Source organism: Populus nigra, chromosome 13, assembly GCF_951802175.1.
Source record: "Populus nigra chromosome 13, ddPopNigr1.1, whole genome shotgun sequence".
In the NCBI taxonomy this organism is placed as follows: domain Eukaryota; kingdom Viridiplantae; phylum Streptophyta; class Magnoliopsida; order Malpighiales; family Salicaceae; genus Populus; species Populus nigra.
The window spans coordinates 13,148,181-13,168,498 of record NC_084864.1 but is presented as its reverse complement, the minus strand read 5'-3'; the positions used below and the strand labels follow the sequence as shown (position 1 = coordinate 13,168,498).

The 20,318-nt window shown below is 31.2% G+C and overlaps 4 protein-coding genes across 6 annotated transcripts; 3 read left to right on the top strand and 1 right to left on the bottom strand.

Moving 5' to 3' along the window:
- The first annotated feature begins 2,258 nt into the window (after positions 1-2,258).
- On the top strand, positions 2,259-3,360 carry LOC133670344 (uncharacterized). The gene has a single exon (XM_062090825.1). The coding sequence runs from the start codon at positions 2,605-2,607 to the stop codon at positions 3,139-3,141; it is 537 nt and encodes a 178-aa protein (XP_061946809.1). The 5' UTR covers positions 2,259-2,604; the 3' UTR covers positions 3,142-3,360.
- A 3,377-nt stretch (positions 3,361-6,737) lies between these two features.
- LOC133670886 (histone chaperone ASF1B-like) lies at positions 6,738-9,470 on the top strand. Of its 2 annotated transcripts, none has more exons than XM_062091482.1 (3): positions 6,738-7,209; positions 8,596-8,711; positions 8,813-9,470. In XM_062091482.1, exons 1-3 carry the CDS (start codon positions 7,101-7,103, stop codon positions 9,167-9,169), a joined length of 582 nt encoding a protein of 193 aa, XP_061947466.1. In that variant the 5' UTR covers positions 6,738-7,100; the 3' UTR covers positions 9,170-9,470. The 2 variants fall into 2 exon arrangements, with proteins under 2 accessions (XP_061947466.1, XP_061947465.1); XM_062091481.1 differs by having other exon boundaries at positions 6,739-7,209; positions 8,596-8,717; positions 8,819-9,470.
- A 1,085-nt stretch (positions 9,471-10,555) lies between these two features.
- On the bottom strand, positions 10,556-13,368 carry LOC133670956 (nuclear polyadenylated RNA-binding protein 3-like). Of its 2 annotated transcripts, XM_062091555.1 has the most exons (7): positions 13,283-13,368; positions 12,934-13,159; positions 12,581-12,631; positions 11,953-12,155; positions 11,254-11,385; positions 11,106-11,165; positions 10,556-11,016 (listed from the first exon to the last, which is right to left on the bottom strand). In XM_062091555.1, exons 2-6 carry the CDS (start codon positions 13,148-13,150, stop codon positions 11,130-11,132), a joined length of 639 nt encoding a protein of 212 aa, XP_061947539.1. In that variant the 5' UTR covers positions 13,151-13,159; positions 13,283-13,368; the 3' UTR covers positions 10,556-11,016; positions 11,106-11,129. The 2 variants fall into 2 exon arrangements, with proteins under 2 accessions (XP_061947539.1, XP_061947538.1); XM_062091554.1 differs by lacking the exon at positions 13,283-13,368 and having other exon boundaries at positions 12,934-13,272.
- Positions 13,369-14,453: 1,085 nt separating this feature from the next.
- On the top strand, positions 14,454-17,215 carry LOC133671598 (uncharacterized). Its single transcript, XM_062092392.1, has 4 exons — positions 14,454-14,567; positions 14,676-14,745; positions 16,051-16,380; positions 16,483-17,215. The coding sequence occupies exons 3-4, from the start codon at positions 16,051-16,053 to the stop codon at positions 17,026-17,028; spliced, it is 876 nt and encodes a 291-aa protein (XP_061948376.1). The 5' UTR covers positions 14,454-14,567; positions 14,676-14,745; the 3' UTR covers positions 17,029-17,215.
- The last annotated feature ends 3,103 nt before the right edge of the window (positions 17,216-20,318 follow it).

Sequence of the window (20,318 nt, the reverse complement as noted above, 5' to 3'; positions counted from 1 at the left end):
TATCTGCATAGGACGACGAGCTGCAACATTCTTGCGGTGGATTGGCTATAAGGGCGACCACACCGACAAAGACATGTACACTAACTCATTGTAGTGGAAATAATTTATATATATATATATAATAATAATAATAATCGCAAACATTAAGCAAAGCTGACTTGTGATATAAAAAGCTGACTTTGAGGAAATAAAAGGAAAACTCGAGGAAACCGGGTGTATCACATGAAATCGGTGCTCATTTTCGTTTCATTTCATTTTTTTTTTGGGGTAAATGCTAGTCTTGAGTGCTATAGCAACATTGCTCTACTTCAGTTATTTCGAAGAAATGTTCGGCTGTAGAAAGTTTGGAACAATTGTTGAGATTTAGACACTTTTAATATTTTTTATTCGAAAACAAAGGGTATTTTTTAACTAGTTCATACATTGATCAAAGCTAAATCCCCTACTAAAATGATTTTTTAAGGGCATCTCCTCTATCATACGTTCAGATGAATTCGATACATTTCATGGTGTGCTAGTTTCGAGATTTAAATCTACGAAGTCAATAAATAAAAGAAAACATGTCATTGTAACCATTATATCAAATTTTTTGAGATTAAAAATATTTCATATACATAGCAGACCGGCCTTGATGAATATATGAAAACTTTAAAATTTGATTTAACTTTTCATAGCTGTGACTTATAAGATGTTTTAAAATGTGATAATGGTTATATTTTTAAAGTATTTTTTGTCTGAAAAATATTAAAATAATATATTTTTTATTTTTTTAAAATTATTTTTGATATTAATACATTTAAATAATTTGAAAATATAAAAAAATAAATTTTAAACAAAATAAATTTTAATTTTACCTAATTTCTATTTGAAACGCAATACCAAACAGAGACAGAGGTTGAAGCATGTGTTTTTTTATCTTTAAACTTACTTGGTGTTTAAATTAGTAAATATAAAAGAAGAAAATAACAAATTGTCAATTTGTTGAATGAATAAGTGTAAAGTGGAAATTTTATCTCAGAGATATTTATATATTTTAATTATTTTGGTTTATTTCGTGAAGTATGAAGGGTTATATTGCAAATATTTTATGGTGCGTAGAGTTATAGGTATCTTCTTGTGATTTTACGGGGAAAAAATAAATATTATTAATAAAGTAATTGGTTTTTTTCATTAATTTATAGTGATGAAGATGCTGAAGCTTCTGCACTGCGCAAACAATCTGTGTGGGTGGAGATGCGCAAGTGCGCGCAGGGGGCTATGCGCACCGCTGATTTAACTTCTCGACAGCTCAAAAGTAGTTGAGGCGTGTGTTCTAGCAGGGTAAAAAAAAGAATATTCCTTTCCAAGAATGGACATAAATGATGTCCAATCTCGGACAAAAATTCTTTCCCTTTCCCAAACTGTCATAGTTCTGTCCAAACTTTTTTTGTTTTTAATTTTGTGCACTTATCAATAGCTTATTTAAGAAGAAAAATGATCTACAAACAAACTTCTCATGTTAAATTTTCATATAACTAATTAATTTGTCAATTCATAGACGGTAAATAAATTGTGGATCTTATGAATTTTAAATAATTGATATCTCATGAAAAATAATTACCAAATATATTTGTATAAAAACTTATATAAAAAAAGAGAAAGGTGTATTACAAAAGAAAGCCTTTTATTCGTGCACTGCGGAAAATTAATCGTAGATTTTTTATTTATTTCTTTGTCTATATCATGAAGCATAGGGATTTAGGAGCCATTTAAACCAACAATATTGGCTTCAAAATCATGATATTCCAATTAATTAATTATAAAAAAACGATATCCCTAAATTAATTGTCCCTAATATTTCTCCTTGATTGCGCCACTTTCTCGCTAAATCCCTTCACGTTATGCTCCTATAATTTTGATTCCCTGATCTTCATGAGCTCGATCTTACTGCTTTATGATCTTCCCTTGATTTCTTATCTCCTAACCCGATTTGTTTCCAAAGATTGCTCGGTAAATATTCTGGGAGAGTAACTGAAATTCTCCTCCGCTGAGGGAATTATTAGAATAAAAAATAATCTGGGTCCAAATTCAACACGCATTAACATACAGCAAAGATCATAAAGTATCAAGAAAAGCAAAATTATTGGATCACCTCCCTGTCAAATATTTTAAGCTCGAGGCTATTTCCTTCTTTTTCTCCAACGCGTAAGCAAATTATACAATACCATGTCAACCTGTGTACACACACAACTGTCCTTAGAATCTTCGACGGTTCCCTCTCTTTTCTTTGTTTTGATTATTTAGACTTTTCTTCTGCCCTCTATAAAGGCGTCGACCCCTCGCAAAACAACCATCCTTTTCACTCTTCTCCCCCGTAGACTTTCTCCAAATTTCATCCCTTCAACCCTCTATCCATTTTACTTCTTCAAATTCTTAAAACTCCCGTTTACTCCCTCAAACTTAACTACTCTTTGAAAGATTCACCCTTAACTAGGAAGTTCAACTTGTTTCCATTTGATTGATTCAAGTGCTGTATTTAAAAGGGTTGATTTGTGTCTCTTGCTAGTGCTAAAAAAACTTCTTTAAATTAATATCTTGAATTCTTGATTCTGCTCAGCGTTCTTGATGGGGAACTACGTTTCCTGCACCTTGTCGAACCCACAAGGGCTCAAGAACTCATCAAAATCAACAAAAGTGATCCTCCCAACAGGAGAAATCAAGAAGATCCAGCAACCCACAAAAGCAGCGGAGCTCATGTTGGAGGCGCCAAACTTCTTTATAGTCAACTCCAAGTCCCTCAAAATAGGCAGCAGGTTCTGTCCTCTCGGTGCAGATTATGAACTTGGAAAGGCCGACGTGTATGTCATGTTTCCAATGCGTAAAAAGAACTCTGTGGTCACTGCTGGTGACATGGGTGCTTTATTCGTCACTGCCAACTCGGTTATGAAAAGAGCTTCTAAAGGGAACATGAGGGTCTTGCCTAAATCAAAGGTAGAGATTCCACAAGATATGGAAAGAGATGATATCGATGAATCTCCAAGGCTGAGTTTGGAGGGAATAGAAGATGTTTCTGCTCACGAGTTTATCCATAGGATGTCAATGTCAAGGTCGAAGAAGCCATTGTTGGAGACCATAGAGGAAGAACCGATTCGCTCAAGGTGATTTTGGGGGTGGGGGTGGAGGGTTATTTCTTGTTGGAGGCCAAAGGTTTTAAAATTTGGTTGATATGTAGGATTATAGGGTGTGTTTGTTTCTTTGGAAAAAATGTACTGTCAAAGTTTTAGGGAGGGAAAAAAATAGGCAGGAAAAATATATTAAATCTTCATTAAAATTAAGAATATAGAAGAAGAAATTTATATTATGGATTGTATTTTGTTGATATATATATAGTCTTTTCAATGATCATATGAGAAATCAATTTTAGCCTACACAATATTACAAGCAATGCGGATTTGTTCAAAATCTACCGGTTCAATTTTTTAGTTTTATATTAATAATATTTAATATTTATTTTTTATATGCTGATATTAAAAAAATAATTTTAATATATTTTTAAATAAAAAATACATTAGAAAACAACATTTATGACATGATATAAAACTTAAGCTTCAATATTACATAAAAAAACAAAGAAACCTTCAAGCCGAAGATCAGCCATGAGACATTAAAGTTTAAATATTTTTTTCCATACTCTCATTGGTTAATCATCCATGATTCAAGGGATAATTTTTAATATTAGAGGCGAGTCAACTCCCTTCACAATCAACTACGTACCTTATATATTGAGCAAAACTTGGCTATTTAATTTGATGAACTTATATATTTAGTAATATTTAAAGGGATAGCGTATATATAATTTATTTATTCTTCAAAACAAAACCAAAAGTAAAAATAGTTAAGAGTTGAATTTTAATATATATATATATATATTTTTTTTTTTTTTTTCATCCATGGAAGTTGTGGTTCCTTTGTCCAGGTCCGGCTCCGCTCAAATTTAGAAACTCTCAATTTCCCTATATGTAATTTAGATTTTACCCTACACTTTAAGTTTTTTTTTCTTTTGAAATATTTTGGACTTTCAAAAAAATTGCTAGCATGAATCTGAAAAGCAAAATGGTAAAAAAAATAATAATCATGAAATGAGTATATGAATGGTTGAAATTCGTCAAAAATATATTTTTTGAATTTTTTATTTTTTTAATCTTTGAAAAATATTTTGAAAACATGGTTTAGATTATGACATATACCCCTCTTTATAATGTATATGATATAAAGTTAATGCAAAATATTTTTCATATATTTTATTTAGTAAGCTTATAAATAAAAGAAAATATATATATATATTGACTCCGCTGAAGAATTTTTAAATTGATGATGAAATTGAGAGTTAACCTACCTTGTAATTTTTTAAAATTAATTGAATCAAAAGGTGATGAACCTTATTTTTTAAAAATGATCAAATTGAGAGGTGAACAACCTCATTAAATCTTGAAGTGGACTTAAATGAATGAAAGGCTACCCACTTCATAAAAGCTTAAAAGACTGGCTTGGAATTTAGATTTACATAGGCGATTCTTCTCGGACATAGATTTGCAGGAGTCTTTTATGGTTCGATTTCACATAGAGATTGAACCTAGCATTTTAAGAGATAAAATATAAGTGTTTTTCAAAATAATCATTTTATAGAACGAACTCGGAGTGTTTTTTAATCTGTCATTGTATAAAGTACGAAATCAAAGTAATTTTTAAAATAATAATTTTATAGAGTGAATAGCTCAAAGTATTTTTCAAAATAATTATTTTAAAAAATAATAAACTTGAAATAATTTTTAAAATAATATTTTAAAAAATAATGAACTCGAAGTTATTTTTTCTAAATGATCATTTTATAAAGCAACAAACTCGAAGTATTTTCAACACATTAATTTAAGAATGACTAACACAAAATGTCTTTAAAATTGATCATTTTATAGAGTGATGAAATCATTTAAAAATAATTATTTTTATAGAATAGTGAACTCAAAATGATTTTATAAAATGGTAAAGTGTTATTTTATAGAGTAATAAACTTAAAGTGTTTTTAAAAATTATTATTTTGCAAAGTAACAAACTTGAAATGATTTTATAAGAGTACTATGAGAGTCAATTATAAAATAAAAGGCTCCTGCATGTCCTTCACTTAGCATTTTTGTTGTGCCATGTGGAGAAAGGTGATTGGATAAGTTCAAATGGTAGAGACAATATCTGGCAGGCATTTACAAGGTATTAATAAATGTTAATGAAAGGGATTGGAAACGAGGATGATCGTTCATGATGTTCAAGCTGCAATAAAGACAGTTAAGGTGTTTGACTTTAACAGAAGAGTTTAGCCTATATTTTTTCACCTGTTTGGTAATATGCTCAAGTAAAAAAATATAAATAAAATATTGAAGTGCAAAGAGCTTGATTGAGCATATATTCTTATTATTTGTACAAGTTTTTATTTTTTTATTGTAATGTAATTGAGAACGTAGTAACATTATCACATTAAAATAATTTGAAAAACATAAAAAAATTTATTTTAAATAAAAATAAAATTTTAAAAAATACAGTGGTATATACACCGAAATCCAGTAACCCAACACCGAAATCCAGTAACCCAAACCCGACAAATCTACCTGGACTAAAGCTCTCATCTTTCTAAACAACAAAAGTGGCCTCCTCAGCAACCCCTTCCTTGTTTAAATATGAAATCTCATGGCTAATTTATTTTTTTTTCCCTTTAAATCTCCAGCAAGCCCACAAAAAAATAATTGAAGCCATTATATTCTAACGACGAAAGACAAATGGAAGAGTTGAATAAATTGAAATGAATACAAAGCAATGTTTAAAATTATTGATTTAGACATATGATCAACCATTCGAATTTGCTTCCTCTGCTCGGAATTTGCTTACCTCACAGCTCCCCTTGTTCTTCTTAGCTCTATCTGGGTCTCGCCCAGTAACCAGAGCTTTGGTTGCTCGAGCAATCTCCACTACAGTTTAGCCATTAACGCCTAGCATGTTGCTTCCCTCTTGTCGTTGCTGCTGCCAATATTGTTCTTCTTGTTCATCGCCTTTCAGGAAGAATTCGTCGCTGAAAAAAAATCAAATCAAAAGTCTTGCGATCCACATGTATTAAAAGCTTCTTTGAGTTTCTTCATCCAGCCAACAACGAGTTTAGTAATTAATGGATTATCACAATATATGAATCATTCAGGATTTTCTTGAAGCTTTTGAAGGAAAAAATGAGTTTTGAAATCAATTTGAAGGTTTTTTTAAGGTTTTGAAAAAAAAACAAATATAATTAATAATTATCAAATTAAGCAAAATGCACTAGATCCATGAAACCATTGTTGGGACGATGGAGAAAAACATAATATTTGAAAACGAGATAAATCGTGATTTGAAGAGAGAATATCCAATTTATTGTTTAGTTTAATTTCAGATATGATATATAGAAGGATAATTTAGTTATTTTATTTGATTGAAAGTTTGAATTGATGTAGAAAATAAAAAGTTTGTTTATTTTTACCTTTCAAAAATATTTTTTAAAAAATTGATTTTTTTTTAATATTTTTAAATTATTTTAATATATTAATATTAAAAATAAATTTTAAAAAATAATTATTATTGTATTACTAAATAATCTCAAAATATAATTTTTTTTTTAAAAAGTGAGGAATAAACTATGTTTCCTTGATTATCCTTCATAATAATTTCTATATATAAATAAATCCACCTCAACGCATCCGTTTCCCAAATCAATTCCCGCTCCCTCATTTCAATACACCCTTTCCATTCTCCCGCCATTCCCAATTCATAAAACCCTAAATCGAACCCCTAATATTCAATTTCTTCAACAAAATCATCTCTTTTTTTCGCTTTCAATTCCAACTATTCCTAAAATCACACCTCAAAAGGCAAAAAAGGAATAAAAAGACCTAGAACAAGCTTCTCCTCTGTTCTTTTACCTTCCTTGTGCGGTGGTGATTTTAATTGTTGTCCTTCTTTCCCCCCGATTTTGTATTTAGGATTTTAGATGAAGGTTTTAGAACCTCAGGGTTTGGTTTTGTTTTAATTTGATAGAAAGACGATAGATAATGAGTGCAGTGAATCTTACTAACGTTACCGTACTAGATAATCCAGCGCCGTTTCCGTCTCCCTTTCAGTTCGAGATCTCATACGAGTGCTTAACTCCTCTTAAAGACGGTACCTTTATCTATTGTTTTCCCTTTTTCATTTTCTTTCTATGTTTTCTTATTTTCTTTGATTGTCTAGTGTTTTTCTTTGATTGATTAAGTTAATTTTCAATCAGGGTTAAGTTAATTTTCAATCAGGGTTTGTTAGTTGATGAGGAAGTGAAACGAAATTGTTTGTGTGCTCGCTCTTCTTGGATTTTGAACCAAAATTGTGATATGGGTTTTGATGCAATTCCTAAACAAAGTGATTTTTATAGCTCGATTTGTTTTTTTAGGGATTTAGGTTCTGGTGTCAGAATTTTGTTCTTTGAGTAATTTTACTGATTGTGTATGTGTAGTTAAACAGATTGAGAAGTTGTGGGTTATTGTTCTAGCTGATGTTTCTTTTTTGGAATCGATGAGCGGCTGATTTTTAGTTTCTGGTGGGTCTATTCTTGGTGTGCCCCTGACCTGCAATTTTTAGTTGCTGGTGGGAATTAACTACTTCTCTCATCATTTAAGTTGGTGGAATTTCAGTTGTAAATCTGATGCTTCTGATGTAATTTGTTCCTAGTTAGGTGAGTTCTTGTTGTTAGTAGAATGTGACGTGACCAGGTCAGAATGTAGGCTGGCCAAATCTTAAAGCATTTTGTTGGTTCTTTGAATGATAGAGTAACAGCCCTCTGGTTTGTACTTAACCTGTCATGATCTTCCTGTATTGTATTGTGATTGCATGAGGTTAGGACCCATGTTTGTCATTGTGAGTAATATTTAGTATACGGACATCTTTCTGAAATATACCATGCATTTGCGATGCTAGTTAGGGATGATCTTCAACTTCCATCAATTAATTGCTTAGTGTGCCCTTTATATTATTCTGGCATTTTTGTAGCAAGCACCTGCTTTTGTAATTGAGGTTTGGGTCAGAGAACTTGCAATTAGTTTTCTATGGGTTTTGACTTGGATGACCTGATTGTATGGTGTACAATTTGACTTGGATGACCTGATTGTATGGTGTACAAGGATGTCTACAAGGGTAACTTCAAATGTATTTAGGGCGCTGATGAAATTAATGAAAAAGGAAAGATAAAGAGATCTCCAAAATGATAATATATTGTGGATTGGCAGAATGGGTATTCTACCAGATCTGGATCGCGTACTTCATTAGGGGTCTGAATTCATTGCATTGTAAGATAAACATGTATCTATGCTCGTTGATTTGGAGGAACTGAGGGCTGTATGAAGGCCGTAAATAATTTTAGAAGTTAAGTAACCAACTTGGTGTAGGGACTTCAATTAATTTTGTGGATAAATTGCACTCTGTGATATAGTTCCTTCTCTGCTGAACTCTTTGTTTCAGACTTTCAACTTTGGTTCATCTTATAAAAGAACGTTCCATTTTGACATTGCAATGCAGATTTGGAATGGAAACTAATCTACGTGGGGTCTGCTGAGGATGAAACATATGATCAACTATTGGAGAGTGTACTTGTTGGGCCTGTCAATGTTGGAAATTATCGTTTTGTCTTACAGGCAATTCTCTTTGAACCTTTATTTAGATTCTTTAAATTGGACTCTTTTTTGTTTGTAATTTGAATAAATTCTGACCCATGCCCTGTGTGTATGCTTTGCAGGCAAACCCACCAGATCCATCGAAGATTCGTGAAGAAGATATCATTGGTGTCACAGTACTTTTGTTGACATGCTCTTATTTAGGTCAGGAATTTGTTCGAGTTGGCTACTATGTGAACAATGATTATGAAGATGAGCAGCTTAGAGAGGAACCTCCACCTAAAGTGTTGATTGATAAGGTCCAAAGAAACATCCTATCTGATAAACCCAGGGTTACAAAGTTCCCTATCAATTTTTATCCTGAAAATACTGAGGCAGCAGAGGAACCCCCTGCGAATGATCAACCTGCTAAAACTGATGGAAATGAAGAACAATTGCCTGCTTCTCCGCATCATGCTTTAGATAAAGAGGGACCTTGAATTTTACAATCAGCATCAACTACTGACCTCCCAAGTTTCTCATTCAGGTTTCACATCATCAGGGTCATTTTAGGCGATGCCTTCTGCCATATATTTTGATGTGAGGCACGTGTTGAACTTTTTTAGCTAGAAAGTGAGGAAGTGATGGTTTGTATACTGACTGGGGTTAACTGGCTGTTTTTTGGTTTTGTTTTTGTTTTTTGTCACTAATACAGTTGATTTGCTGAAGATGGTCTTAGTTTGTGTAAAATGATAATATAAATAGATGCATCTCAGGTTCATCAAAATTTTATTTTCTCAATTCGGATCTTGTTATTTCAACATTTAAATTCCAAAGTATGTTTCTTTTCTCTGACATGTTTCTTGGGAATGGATGGTGTTTCTCCAGTATTGGGAGGTATTCATGCATGCATGATATGAAGCAGCAAAATGATCATTGTAATCTGCAGTAATGATGCCTCGATGTAGATGGTAGTTGAGGTTGATCTGTATCCCTAATGGACTGCCTTTTCACTTTTCTCCAGAGGCAGATGCGGTGCCCCTCATAGTAGCGGCCAGAATCAAAGTAAAAAACTTGCTGCTGAGTTTGATTCAGTCAAATTCTGAATCAAACTCCATTTGTAAGAAAAGGATTTAAATTTTGTTCTTTAATCTTCGAACAAATTTGAGGTTGTTCGCTTGCCTAACCTTTATAGTTTTGATGTATTGTTAGCGTAAACATTGGCACCACTCATTTGAATTCAACCTCCAATTGTTTCATTCATGCTTCATCATGGTGTTGTCCTTTTACTTAAATTTCTTTCTTTTTTTCTTACTTAGATTTTTTTTTCTTGTTGTGATATATTAATGAAAAGAGAATTGATAATACTTTCACCGTTATTTTGCTCATGGTTTTATTTTATTATCAAGTAAGGCCACAGGGAATTATTCAAACATGATCGTTGAATTTAGTGTCTAGATGTTTGATGTTTCTGAGGTCTGTTTGAGAAGATTAACGTTGGATAATAATGGAAGAGGGCATCATTACCGAACCAAACGAGAGAAAACTGAGACAACCCTGGTAATTAAACCAATATTTCTCAAAGAAGTTCCACTGGTTCCGTTGTTCTTAGATTTATGCCTTGATGACCTATTGAAAAAGAACAAACAGAATCTCTCAAAACAAAAAGGGAAAGAAAAGGAACAGCACAGAAAGAATCGTTGATTTTGATTTCCTGGTTTGTTTCCCTTCCATTTTTCCGGAGCAGATAAACCATTTTCTTTGTCAAAATTGAGATACGGTCTCTGCAAATATAACTTTGCTTGATTCTATAATTATAACTCTGTTTGATTCTTCCAGTCACTGATACAAAGCTCAAAGACATTATCCAGTAGGTTAGCCACGAATTACAAAATGAAGCCTAACTTTTGACCAGGCTTTTCAGCTTGATTTTTATTCTTGAAGAGTAGTTTGAAAGAAAGGCATCAGCGTAAATACACTGTTGTACAAAGTACCCAGTTGATTTCCCAGAAAAGTACACAGTTAAGCAAAAAGTCAGTACTATCAAAACAAAAGGGAGCCTGGTGCAATTCCAGATCTTACAAACATAAACCAGAAGGTGACAAAGAAACATAAATACTTGACTGGCACCTATCATGCCAAGATTCACAAAGCCAACATAAATACACCACATGTTAGTGATTATGCAGAAAATATGGATCAATTTTCCGCACCGCTCCCCCTTTTTCAAACTTGAAGCATGCAAACAGAAATGAAACAATCTTCAGTTCTCATTTTTACGCCTTTTCTTGGGAGGACTTTTTGTTTTTGATGTTGCTTTCTCCATGCTTGCAGCATTACCCTCTTTCTGCAGTTAAAATTGAGGAGTAAAAAACAACTCACACAGCAATTGAGCAAAAACATACACGTGACAGTAAACAAACAGACAGCTTGTACCCTCTTTTTTAATCTCTTCCTTTGTCACTGCCGCCCTTTATTTTTCTTTGTTGTTTTACCCTATAAGATGAGTTAAAACTAGTTTATCCACGGGAATATCTGATGTTAAATAAGCCAATCCACTCATTTAGTTTCAAGAAGAAGCAACCTGTGCAAGAGCTAAAGTTCGAGCATGCCTCTCAGCATGTGTCTCCTCGTCCATGTTCTCAATTTCCCCATCACTGTTAAGCATTACCTTCAGCCTATTTTCCTTCATTAACTTCTTAGATCGAGAATGTCTCTACAAACATAAACAAAACTTCACTAATTAATGAAAGGCTAAAGCTAAATACCAGTTTTGAAAGCTCTGATCTCCATGACAATCAATTTGAAAGTAAAAGCAGTTATTGAAAGTTATTTTCATGCCAAAATGTCATGGTAGTAGTACTTTGACGCAGCCAGCAAGATTCAATGTTTCACACTGAAAGTGGTAGCAAATATATATTTTATATCAATGACTATTGGACATGGATGCTCTATACCCCATTTTCAAAAATATTGAAAATGATAATATAATAGAAAAATGAATGAAAAAGATAGGATTATGCCATTCAAAATTTATCTAACAGGGGATACAAAAGTGAAGGGCAGGAGGAGAAAAGGGAGCCTAATACATCTACAATGACATTGGAAGGAATAAAAAGAAAAGAACAAAATAATTTATTTGATTGAATAGATATATCATATATAAGTTGCCTTGTGTTGACAACTGGTACTGCTTCCTTGCATTTGATTCTAAGTAGTTGGATATAGAATTTTAAACATAAAATTCATTTTCACAACAAAATAGAAACATGCAATGTCTTACCTTAGAATTAAGATGAGCCCTCATAGTCTCCTCTGTCAAACAGATAATTCGAGGGCAGATTCTGCACTTGTAAACTGATTTGCACTTTAATATACAGTCTTGAATATCATCTGGTACTGATTCCTTGTTTGCCATGATATTAGATTGCTTCTTGCATATTTTAATTCCAGTAAGGGTTTTTCTGTCAACTCCAGTTTCATCATCTTCATTTACACCATGTCATCATCTTGTCAGACATCTCAAAACAATAATCCAAGTTTACACTATGAACAAAAAGCACGCCTTTTGAATGCAAATTGTTAATTTGTCTGTTACTAACAATTCGAACAGGATGAATTGCTCAGTAACCATCCATAACTACTAAACATCTTAAACTTGAACAAGGGCTCGAAATAGCAGAAAAAAGGTTGCACATAGAATCATAGTAAAATGGAAAATCCAAACCAAAACAATTACCATGGATGGTAAACAAAAGCTGTCAATAATATGACAGTTCCAATTATAACAAATATGAGTTATTTGATCACTTAAAAAAAGCATAGAAGATAATTATCCTCCAAATATGCATGCATATAGCCTTCCTGCATAAAAAAATCTAAAATCTCAACACAATGAAACCAAATTCTACCTGATAAATCACCGTCAATCGCATTCGCTGAGCTATCCTCACTCTCATAACCTGAAACATATCAAGAATCATAAGAGAAAAGGAAGTGCACCAACAAGCAACATACAGCTCAAAATGAAAACTTGCAAAAAGAATATATTTTCAAGAAACCAAGAAAACAACTAAACATACAAATTAAATTATACAATGGAATAAAAAATCAAACTCAGTTTGCTAGTAATAAACTATCAGAGTGACTACCCAAAATCAATTCTTTTCTATAAAGACCAAAACCTTTCAACTAATATTCACAATCTAAATCAGACCCACTAACCAAAATTAAGTAAACCAGATAATTAACAAGAAAAAAAAACCTGATGATGATGATGATGAAGCCTCTGATTCATCGTCCTCTTTTGGTTCAGCAACTGTATCATCATCCTCTGATTCACTGTTTTCCTCTGGTTCAGTGACTACATCATCCTCTGATTTTCCAGAAGCCTCAGCTTCAGAATCCGAAGAAGAGGATGAATCTGAGGAAGCTTCATCTTTCTCTCCATGCTCTGCTTTAAAAAATCTCCTCTTGATCATGTTTTTTTTCTAATAGCAGGCAGTTATGGTTAGTCAAATTGGATAAAAACGAATGGGATTAGAAAAACAGGAGTGTAAAAACAGAGAAAGGGAGATTAAGAATCTGTGAGAGAGAGAGAGAAGTAAACTTACATGGAATTTAATGACAAGCAGGCGACGGCTTGCTTGCGAAGAGACAGGGTTTTGGGTTTAAGAGGTGGAAGTGAGAGAGAGAAGAGTTCGGGTCTGGTAAGAAACCCGGCCCAGTATTGGTCAAAGCCCATTTTCTAAGACTTTCTATTCAGATTCTCTCTGAAGACTGTTGGCAGAATCTTCGGCTTCAATTTTCTTTCATGAGCTACATCGTAGCCTTTGTCTTGCTAGCTATCATGTTAGATGTTCAGGTGTTCTCTAGTCCTTGCTCAAGTTCAGCAAGCTGTTTACTGCTTTTGTAGCAGTCTTGCTTTTGTAACAAGTTGGTCGCACATTTGTGTTGGGTGACTCAAGGCAATGCCAATGTGACCGGAATGCTATGATCTTCATCCTAGGATGGTATTGCATTTTGTAATAAGTCCCTTTTTTTTTTGGTTGAAGCTCTTGTTTTTTGTTTTTTGTTTTTTATTTAGGATTACTTTTTATAAAATTATTGTGATTTTAAATCAACATTATAACATTTAGTAAGTGTTTATTATTCAAAATATAATTAAAAACAATAAAGTTATTAAATCTAGTGAAATTAATTATCTGGATAATGGATTTTTTGGAATTGATAAGTTAAGTCGTGAAGCTTAACTTAATTTAATATGTTATAATTTTAATATTTTTTTTAAAAGTATAATTTTGATTTTTTTAAGTTAAACCATGTTTGACTAGTTATCTATATTATTTTAAAAACTGTTAAGTTAATTGAGTTATAGAAATTTTTTAAATTTAACTCTTTATATCAAATTTAATGATAATACCAAAAAGTTTTTTTATAACTTTTATATATAATTTATACTTTTTATATTATTGTTAAACCTAATATAATTACACAGGTGAAGTTAAAACTCATTTGATCTAACACTTTACTCAAAAGTTAACTTAATAATTTTATCAAAGCATAGATTAACTTTTAATTTTTTTAAATGTTATTATTTTAATAAAAAATAAACTCATATTAATTTATTGACCCGCTCATCAACCTTCTTGAATTATGTTTTTTATGATAAAATTTCATAATAAAAAACATGTAAAGCATCTTTCCAAAATTTTCACTACAGCTTTTCTACTCTTTTTGCTTTACAAAAATGACCTTACATATTTTATCTAATGACAAATATATCCTATCATATGTATTCCGTTCTCTGCTCCAGCTTTCCTTAATGTCTAGCCGACACACTTCGCCATTCTCCACCGTCTGGATCCTCCTATCTTGCACCACTCCACGTTCTTGAAGGTATTCCCATCTTTTGTTCCTGTTTTTTGTAGAAATAAAAGGGTTTTTTTTTTCTTAATTTCAATCTGATTCTTGGATTGGCTGCTCGAATCTTTTCAAATTGGCTAGCTTTCTCAGTTCTTCACCATTCTCCACCATTTGGATCATCCTATACTTGCATCAGTCCAAGTTGTTGAAGGTACAATCCCTATCTTTCGCTCTTGTTTTCTGTTGGGTTTTTGTCAAATTGAAATGGGTCTTGTAGACACCTGAGCACATATGCATCAGTACTCTTAGGATCTTTTGGTCAAACCTCATACAGTACTTGTACCTCCTTTCTCTTGATTTCTAGTGTCATCTGTATGAAAAATTTATTGAGAATTTGAGATTGCTCTTATGAACTACCAATCTGTATCTGTGCAAGGAAAGGAAGGCAAGGGTAGTCAGTACAGTGAGTCCAAATTTGAATGACCTCGGGGATACATTTTTGGATGCACAATTCCATTTTTTTTTCTATGTTCAAGTAAAGCTGCAAACCTTACAGTATTTGTTGTCTTCAAAATGAATACCACTGTGATGTAGATCAAAATTGTGAAGAAAAAAAGCTAACACCCTAGATGAGCACAGAAAGTTCGTATCGTCAAATAGAATATCTAAAAATAATATTTTTGAAACATCTAACTTCACTTATTTAATTAGTTTGTAATTTGGTCCACAAAAATGATAAGCGGGCTTATTTAATTGTCGCATTCCTTTGGATCTTAAGGAATAAATACCAATTGATATTGACAAATACCATTAGATTTGAATCTTGTGGGTTCTTTATATTTTTTTTTCATCCAAATATAATGATTCAATTTATATCATCATTTTGCATATGTTAGAATTCTAGACTGATATCTTATATATATGATACGTATAAACTTGGAGCCAATTAAATTGTAAATTAGGAGGAATTTTGGTTCTAGCTTATTCAAAAGACTTGCAGGAGCATCTGTTATGTAGCTTGCATATATGGCATTAGATTAGGGCATATGAGCTACACAATTGGCAGTGTGATAGTTAGATACAAGAAAATCAAACAGTAATTTTAGTATTTTGGATTACTCTTTTGAAAATTTGGGTAATCGGTTGCCAACAAATGATTTCATTGCGTGTGGATATTCATCAAAAGTTAATGGATCCATAAAACTACAAAATTGTAACGTAATTCTAAGGTGAGAATCATGACTAAATTAATGTGGTTCTTAAAGGCCTCACATGAAAATCAACCAAAATATCGAGAGTAATTCTTATTTTATATAGGGATAAAATGTCAACATTATAGCATTCAACATATTTGGCTCCATGTTTGTCACTCTAAATGCAAACTATAGACTAAACTGATGTGTGCATTCGTAGATCATATTCATGTCATGGCATGTGTTGTTTTTTTTTAAGAGATGACATGTGTGACTGATAATGTAATAATTCGCATTGTTATAAATTTTTATTTGATGCTTAGATGGGGGGACATAATAATGTTACTACCGGAGAAGATATGAGATGGCCTGAAAAAAATGAGGATGCCTTTTTGGCAAATTTATATGAGAGAGTCAAAAAGCATCCAAATGGAACACCTAGTTTTAAGCAAGTGGATTGGAATGAGATAGATGAGGAATTATTTTCAGTTATTGGGCAAAAATATGGAGCAGAAAGATTGCAAGGAAAGTACAACCGCCTAAGATTGAAACATCGGCAATTTTCTGACTTGATAAGTCATACTGGAGTTACATATAGTTCAAGCTCAAATCAAGTATATGCCACAGAAGAAGTTTGGAAAATGTTTAAGAAGGTACTGGATTATTTTATTATTGTTTTCTAGTAGAAAACCTTAATAGTAATACTTTTTTTTATTTCAAACTTGTTCATACAATGCATCTAATTTAAATTGCAGAAGCATAAGAACTATATCACATTTAAATCAAAGGGATGCCGCAATTATGAAATGCTTGGTCAAATATTTAATAATTCTTCAACCCATCATGCATCTACTCAATTGCCTCTTAACTCTGATGGAAATCACCAAAATGAGGAACAATTTTTTAGCCAAGGGGTTCATGTCATTGAAGGGGAAAAGTCTTGTGCTGGGAGTTCTAGAGGAAAACGCCCAATTGATGACTATATAGCTGGCTGCAATTGTGTTAACAAGGAAGCCAAGCTTGAAAAATTTGATTTCTGTTTGGAAATTCTGGCATCTTCTCTAAGTGCTCGAGCTGAAAGAGATTTAGCTAAAGCGAAAAAGTATAAAGAAATGCCCGATCAAGCCACAAGGGCTCCATACTCAATCGATGAGTGCATGGATGAACTGGAGGATCTTGATGATGTGTCTGATACTTCTTATATCAAAGCTCTTGAAAAGTTTAAAGATCCGGATTGGAGAATAATGTTTGTGAAAATGTCTCTTGTTAGAAAGAAGTCTTGGCTCAAGAGCTTAGAATGAAAGCTGTAAATGGAGTAGAAAAGTGGAAAATGGAACATTTGAGTTAGAGTTAGAACAATTTCTGTAATTTTTATAGAAGCTAGTTTCCATGGTATGTGCTCTGTACATGATATGTTCTTCCAGTCCAAATGAGTAAATGATAATACATAAGGAGCTATTTATCAATAGCTTAGATTATATTTACTTATTTCAACTTTTTTAAAATATCAAAATATTATTTTATTTCATTGTTTATGTCTTTGTTTTTTTAATTTTAAATAACAGGTTAACGGTGATGATCATGTTCAAAATATTTGGGAAAACAAAGTTTAAAATTGAGAAATTATAATATATCATACTTAGACAGACGTAAAATATGACATCTCAAGATGTTTCCGGTAAATATGGAAAAATTCAATACTTTAATTCAATATTTAAGATTTTTATATTAAGTCCTTCTTGTCTGATTTTATATTTATTTTTTTTTCCTTCAATTGGGACACTAGCAACACTTGCTTGTATGTTTCTTTCTTCGAGATCTACAAATAAATTCAACTTAAAATCCTTCTGTTTGCAAGATTTGTCTATAGCTTTACTGCATATGCTACACTTTTTTCAACCTTATAATCTGTTATTAATTAGTAGCCCGGAACCAGTATTCATTAACTTATTTCTGAAGCCATTATACTCAGGTGTTTACGATCCTATGGGTCCCTGTACTGACACAAAATATTTAATTTAGTCCCTGTTCATTCCATTTAAAGGAAGTGTGTGTTTGGTATTGCGGTAGCTGTTGTGGTTGTGGTTTAAAAAAAATTGTTTTATAAAAAGTACTTTTAATTGAGGTTGGTTTGAAAAAATAGGTGTTTGGTTAAAACTGTGGTTGAAATAGTTTAATATGTTTGGTTAAGAATACTTTTGAAATTAAGATTATAAAATAATTTAAAAATATATATTAATATTGATGGTTTTACATTTAAATATTGTAGAATTAATTATTCCTATTACATCATGAAATAAATAATATTTTATATAAAATATTTTTTATTATTCTATTAAATAATTTATAATTCCATTACGTACAAAATTCATTCGATAAGAACTATAGTTTTTATACGTGTAATAAAATTAGATAAAATATTATCAGGTATAAAATTGATATTACAGTACGAGTAAATTTAATTCACTTTACACTAATTTTTTGAAAAAAAAATTGTTAACATCATAGTGCAAGTGAATTTAATTTAATCTAAACTAGTTTTTTTAAAAAAAAATATTAAAAAACTTAACACACTTAAAAAAAAAAAAAAAGAAGTCCACGTGAACAGTGCAATTCACGAACAGTGCAGTGAATTGCTGCCAATTGCACTGTACAGTACAGTGCAATTAGCATGCACAGTAAACACAAAGCAGCAAAATGCTGCTTTTTCTTTTTTGCGTGCAAAAAACATGTGGGGTCCATACACAGTATATCAAAGAATATCAAAGAATAGTTGTTTTAGTTATTCTCTCTCATACTCTCTCTCTCTTGTTTTTTTTTTAATTCGTCTAATCATAGTTTTTAGACTTGACCTGGTTCAAGGTCCGAGTTTCGGGTTTTGACCGGGTCGCTTGAGTCAATTTTTTTTAAAAAAACGACATTGTTTAAGTTAAAAAAACTAAAGTTAATGGGTTACAACCGAGTTTTTTCTTCTCTTGTTTTTTCTTCAACCCAGCCTGATTTCAGTCCCGGATCGACTGGATCCCAAACCAACCTGTCGGGTTTGGCCAGATTTTAAAACTATATGCGACTCCATGTACAATAAGCAACCACACATCTAGAACTCACAAGCAACCATTTAAAAAATCCAATGAGGTCAAACAAAACACACAACCTTGGTATATACATTCTTCCACATTATTTACTTTCTTGGTACATTAATTCCCTTTTTATGTTTAGCTAATTTAAATATTAGAAGGTCTTTTTTTTTTTTTGATAAAAAACTTGTTTTTAAAGAAAAATTCGGTAAAATGACTATATTATTTCACTAGACCAGTGACAACCTAGTCACCCTGTAAATCCTTAAAAAACCTAATCCAATCTAATTTTTTTTCATTTTATAAACAGTAAGATCTTGATTATGCTTATTTTTTAAGGAATTTAATTTTAATTAATCTACAAACTGATTCAAAATATTTTTTTTATTAATGAATGAGGTTTTATATTCACAATTACAAATGAAGAATCATAACAGTACGAGACTCAATAAAATTATAAAATGAAAAAAAATATATTATTAAGTAATTGATTCATAAGTTGATATTAGACGTGATATTTCAACAAAATAGTCCCAGCAAGATCCATTTACACCTTCATTAGAGCTGTAAATTAGAATTAACAAAACTTATAGGGCATGGAAAAATCAATGTAGCACAGGAGAAAGTTTAATTTGTTACTTTTCTTTTAAATTTGGTTTTTATTTTTTTTGTTGGTTTTTTAAAATTCTTTGGTAACTTTTTTTTTTAATTTAGCTGTTCAATTTAAAATTACCTATTTTTTTAATTTTTTTTTTAAAATTTAATCATCATGATTTTAATTGTTATTTTTTTAAAAAAAAATTATGATTAATTTTTTTTTAATTTCATCATTTAACATTTGTTTTATAAAAATTTAGATTTTATAATTTTTCAAGATTTAATACTTCCAATCAAATGATCCAGATTATAAATTTTATAAGCTAACATGGGTTTACCTTATTTTATTTGGACTCATTTTTTTTCCTTCTCATAATTTGGCATTGTTTTTTTTTTTTAAATTGGGTCACATGATTTTTTTTTATTTTTTTGAGTTATCCTGATCTCATAATCATACATGTTAGTTTGACAAGTTGATCCGGGCAGGCTCAAACTTTTTTTAGTTTATAATTGTTATTTTTCATTTTTTTAATTTTTGATTTTTTTTAATTTTATCTTTTAATATTTAATTGGTTAAAAAATAAATTTTAAGATTTTTTCAAATTTTTGCTTTTAGTTAAATAATTTGGGTGACGAGTTTCATGATTTATTAAAGGCTGGCACTGTTTTTTTAACTATTTTTTATTATTATTTAATATTATTATTTTATTTTTTTCAAATATACTTGCATTGCATTGACTTAACATTATTTTTTTTACCGTAAAAACTTTTTACCAAAGCATGGATTACGTTAAAACTATAGATAAGCCCGGTTCAACAGCCTCAGAAATTAACAAAAGCCAAATAAAATATTCGGTTTGTTTTTTTTTTTTTGGCTAAAACCGATTTAAAACCCGAAAATCTAAACTCAATTTGGG

Coding starts and splice junctions, on each gene's coding strand:
- LOC133670344 (XM_062090825.1), top strand. CDS start 2,605: ATGGGGAACTACGTTTCCTGCACCTTGTCGAACCCACAAGGGCTCAAG.
- LOC133671598 (XM_062092392.1), top strand. CDS start 16,051: ATGGGGGGACATAATAATGTTACTACCGGAGAAGATATGAGATGGCCT. Junction 16,381..16,482: donor TTTGGAAAATGTTTAAGAAG/GTACTGGATTAT, acceptor TTTAAATTGCAG/AAGCATAAGAACTATATCAC.
- LOC133670886 (XM_062091482.1), top strand. CDS start 7,101: ATGAGTGCAGTGAATCTTACTAACGTTACCGTACTAGATAATCCAGCG. Junction 7,210..8,595: donor CTTAACTCCTCTTAAAGACG/GTACCTTTATCT, acceptor ATTGCAATGCAG/ATTTGGAATGGAAACTAATC. Junction 8,712..8,812: donor ATTATCGTTTTGTCTTACAG/GCAATTCTCTTT, acceptor TATGCTTTGCAG/GCAAACCCACCAGATCCATC.
- LOC133670956 (XM_062091555.1), bottom strand. CDS start 13,150: ATGATCAAGAGGAGATTTTTTAAAGCAGAGCATGGAGAGAAAGATGAA. Junction 12,156..12,580: donor GATTGACGGTGATTTATCAG/GTAGAATTTGGT, acceptor GTGTAAATGAAG/ATGATGAAACTGGAGTTGAC. Junction 11,166..11,253: donor GAACTTTAGCTCTTGCACAG/GTTGCTTCTTCT, acceptor CTCATCTTATAG/GGTAAAACAACAAAGAAAAA.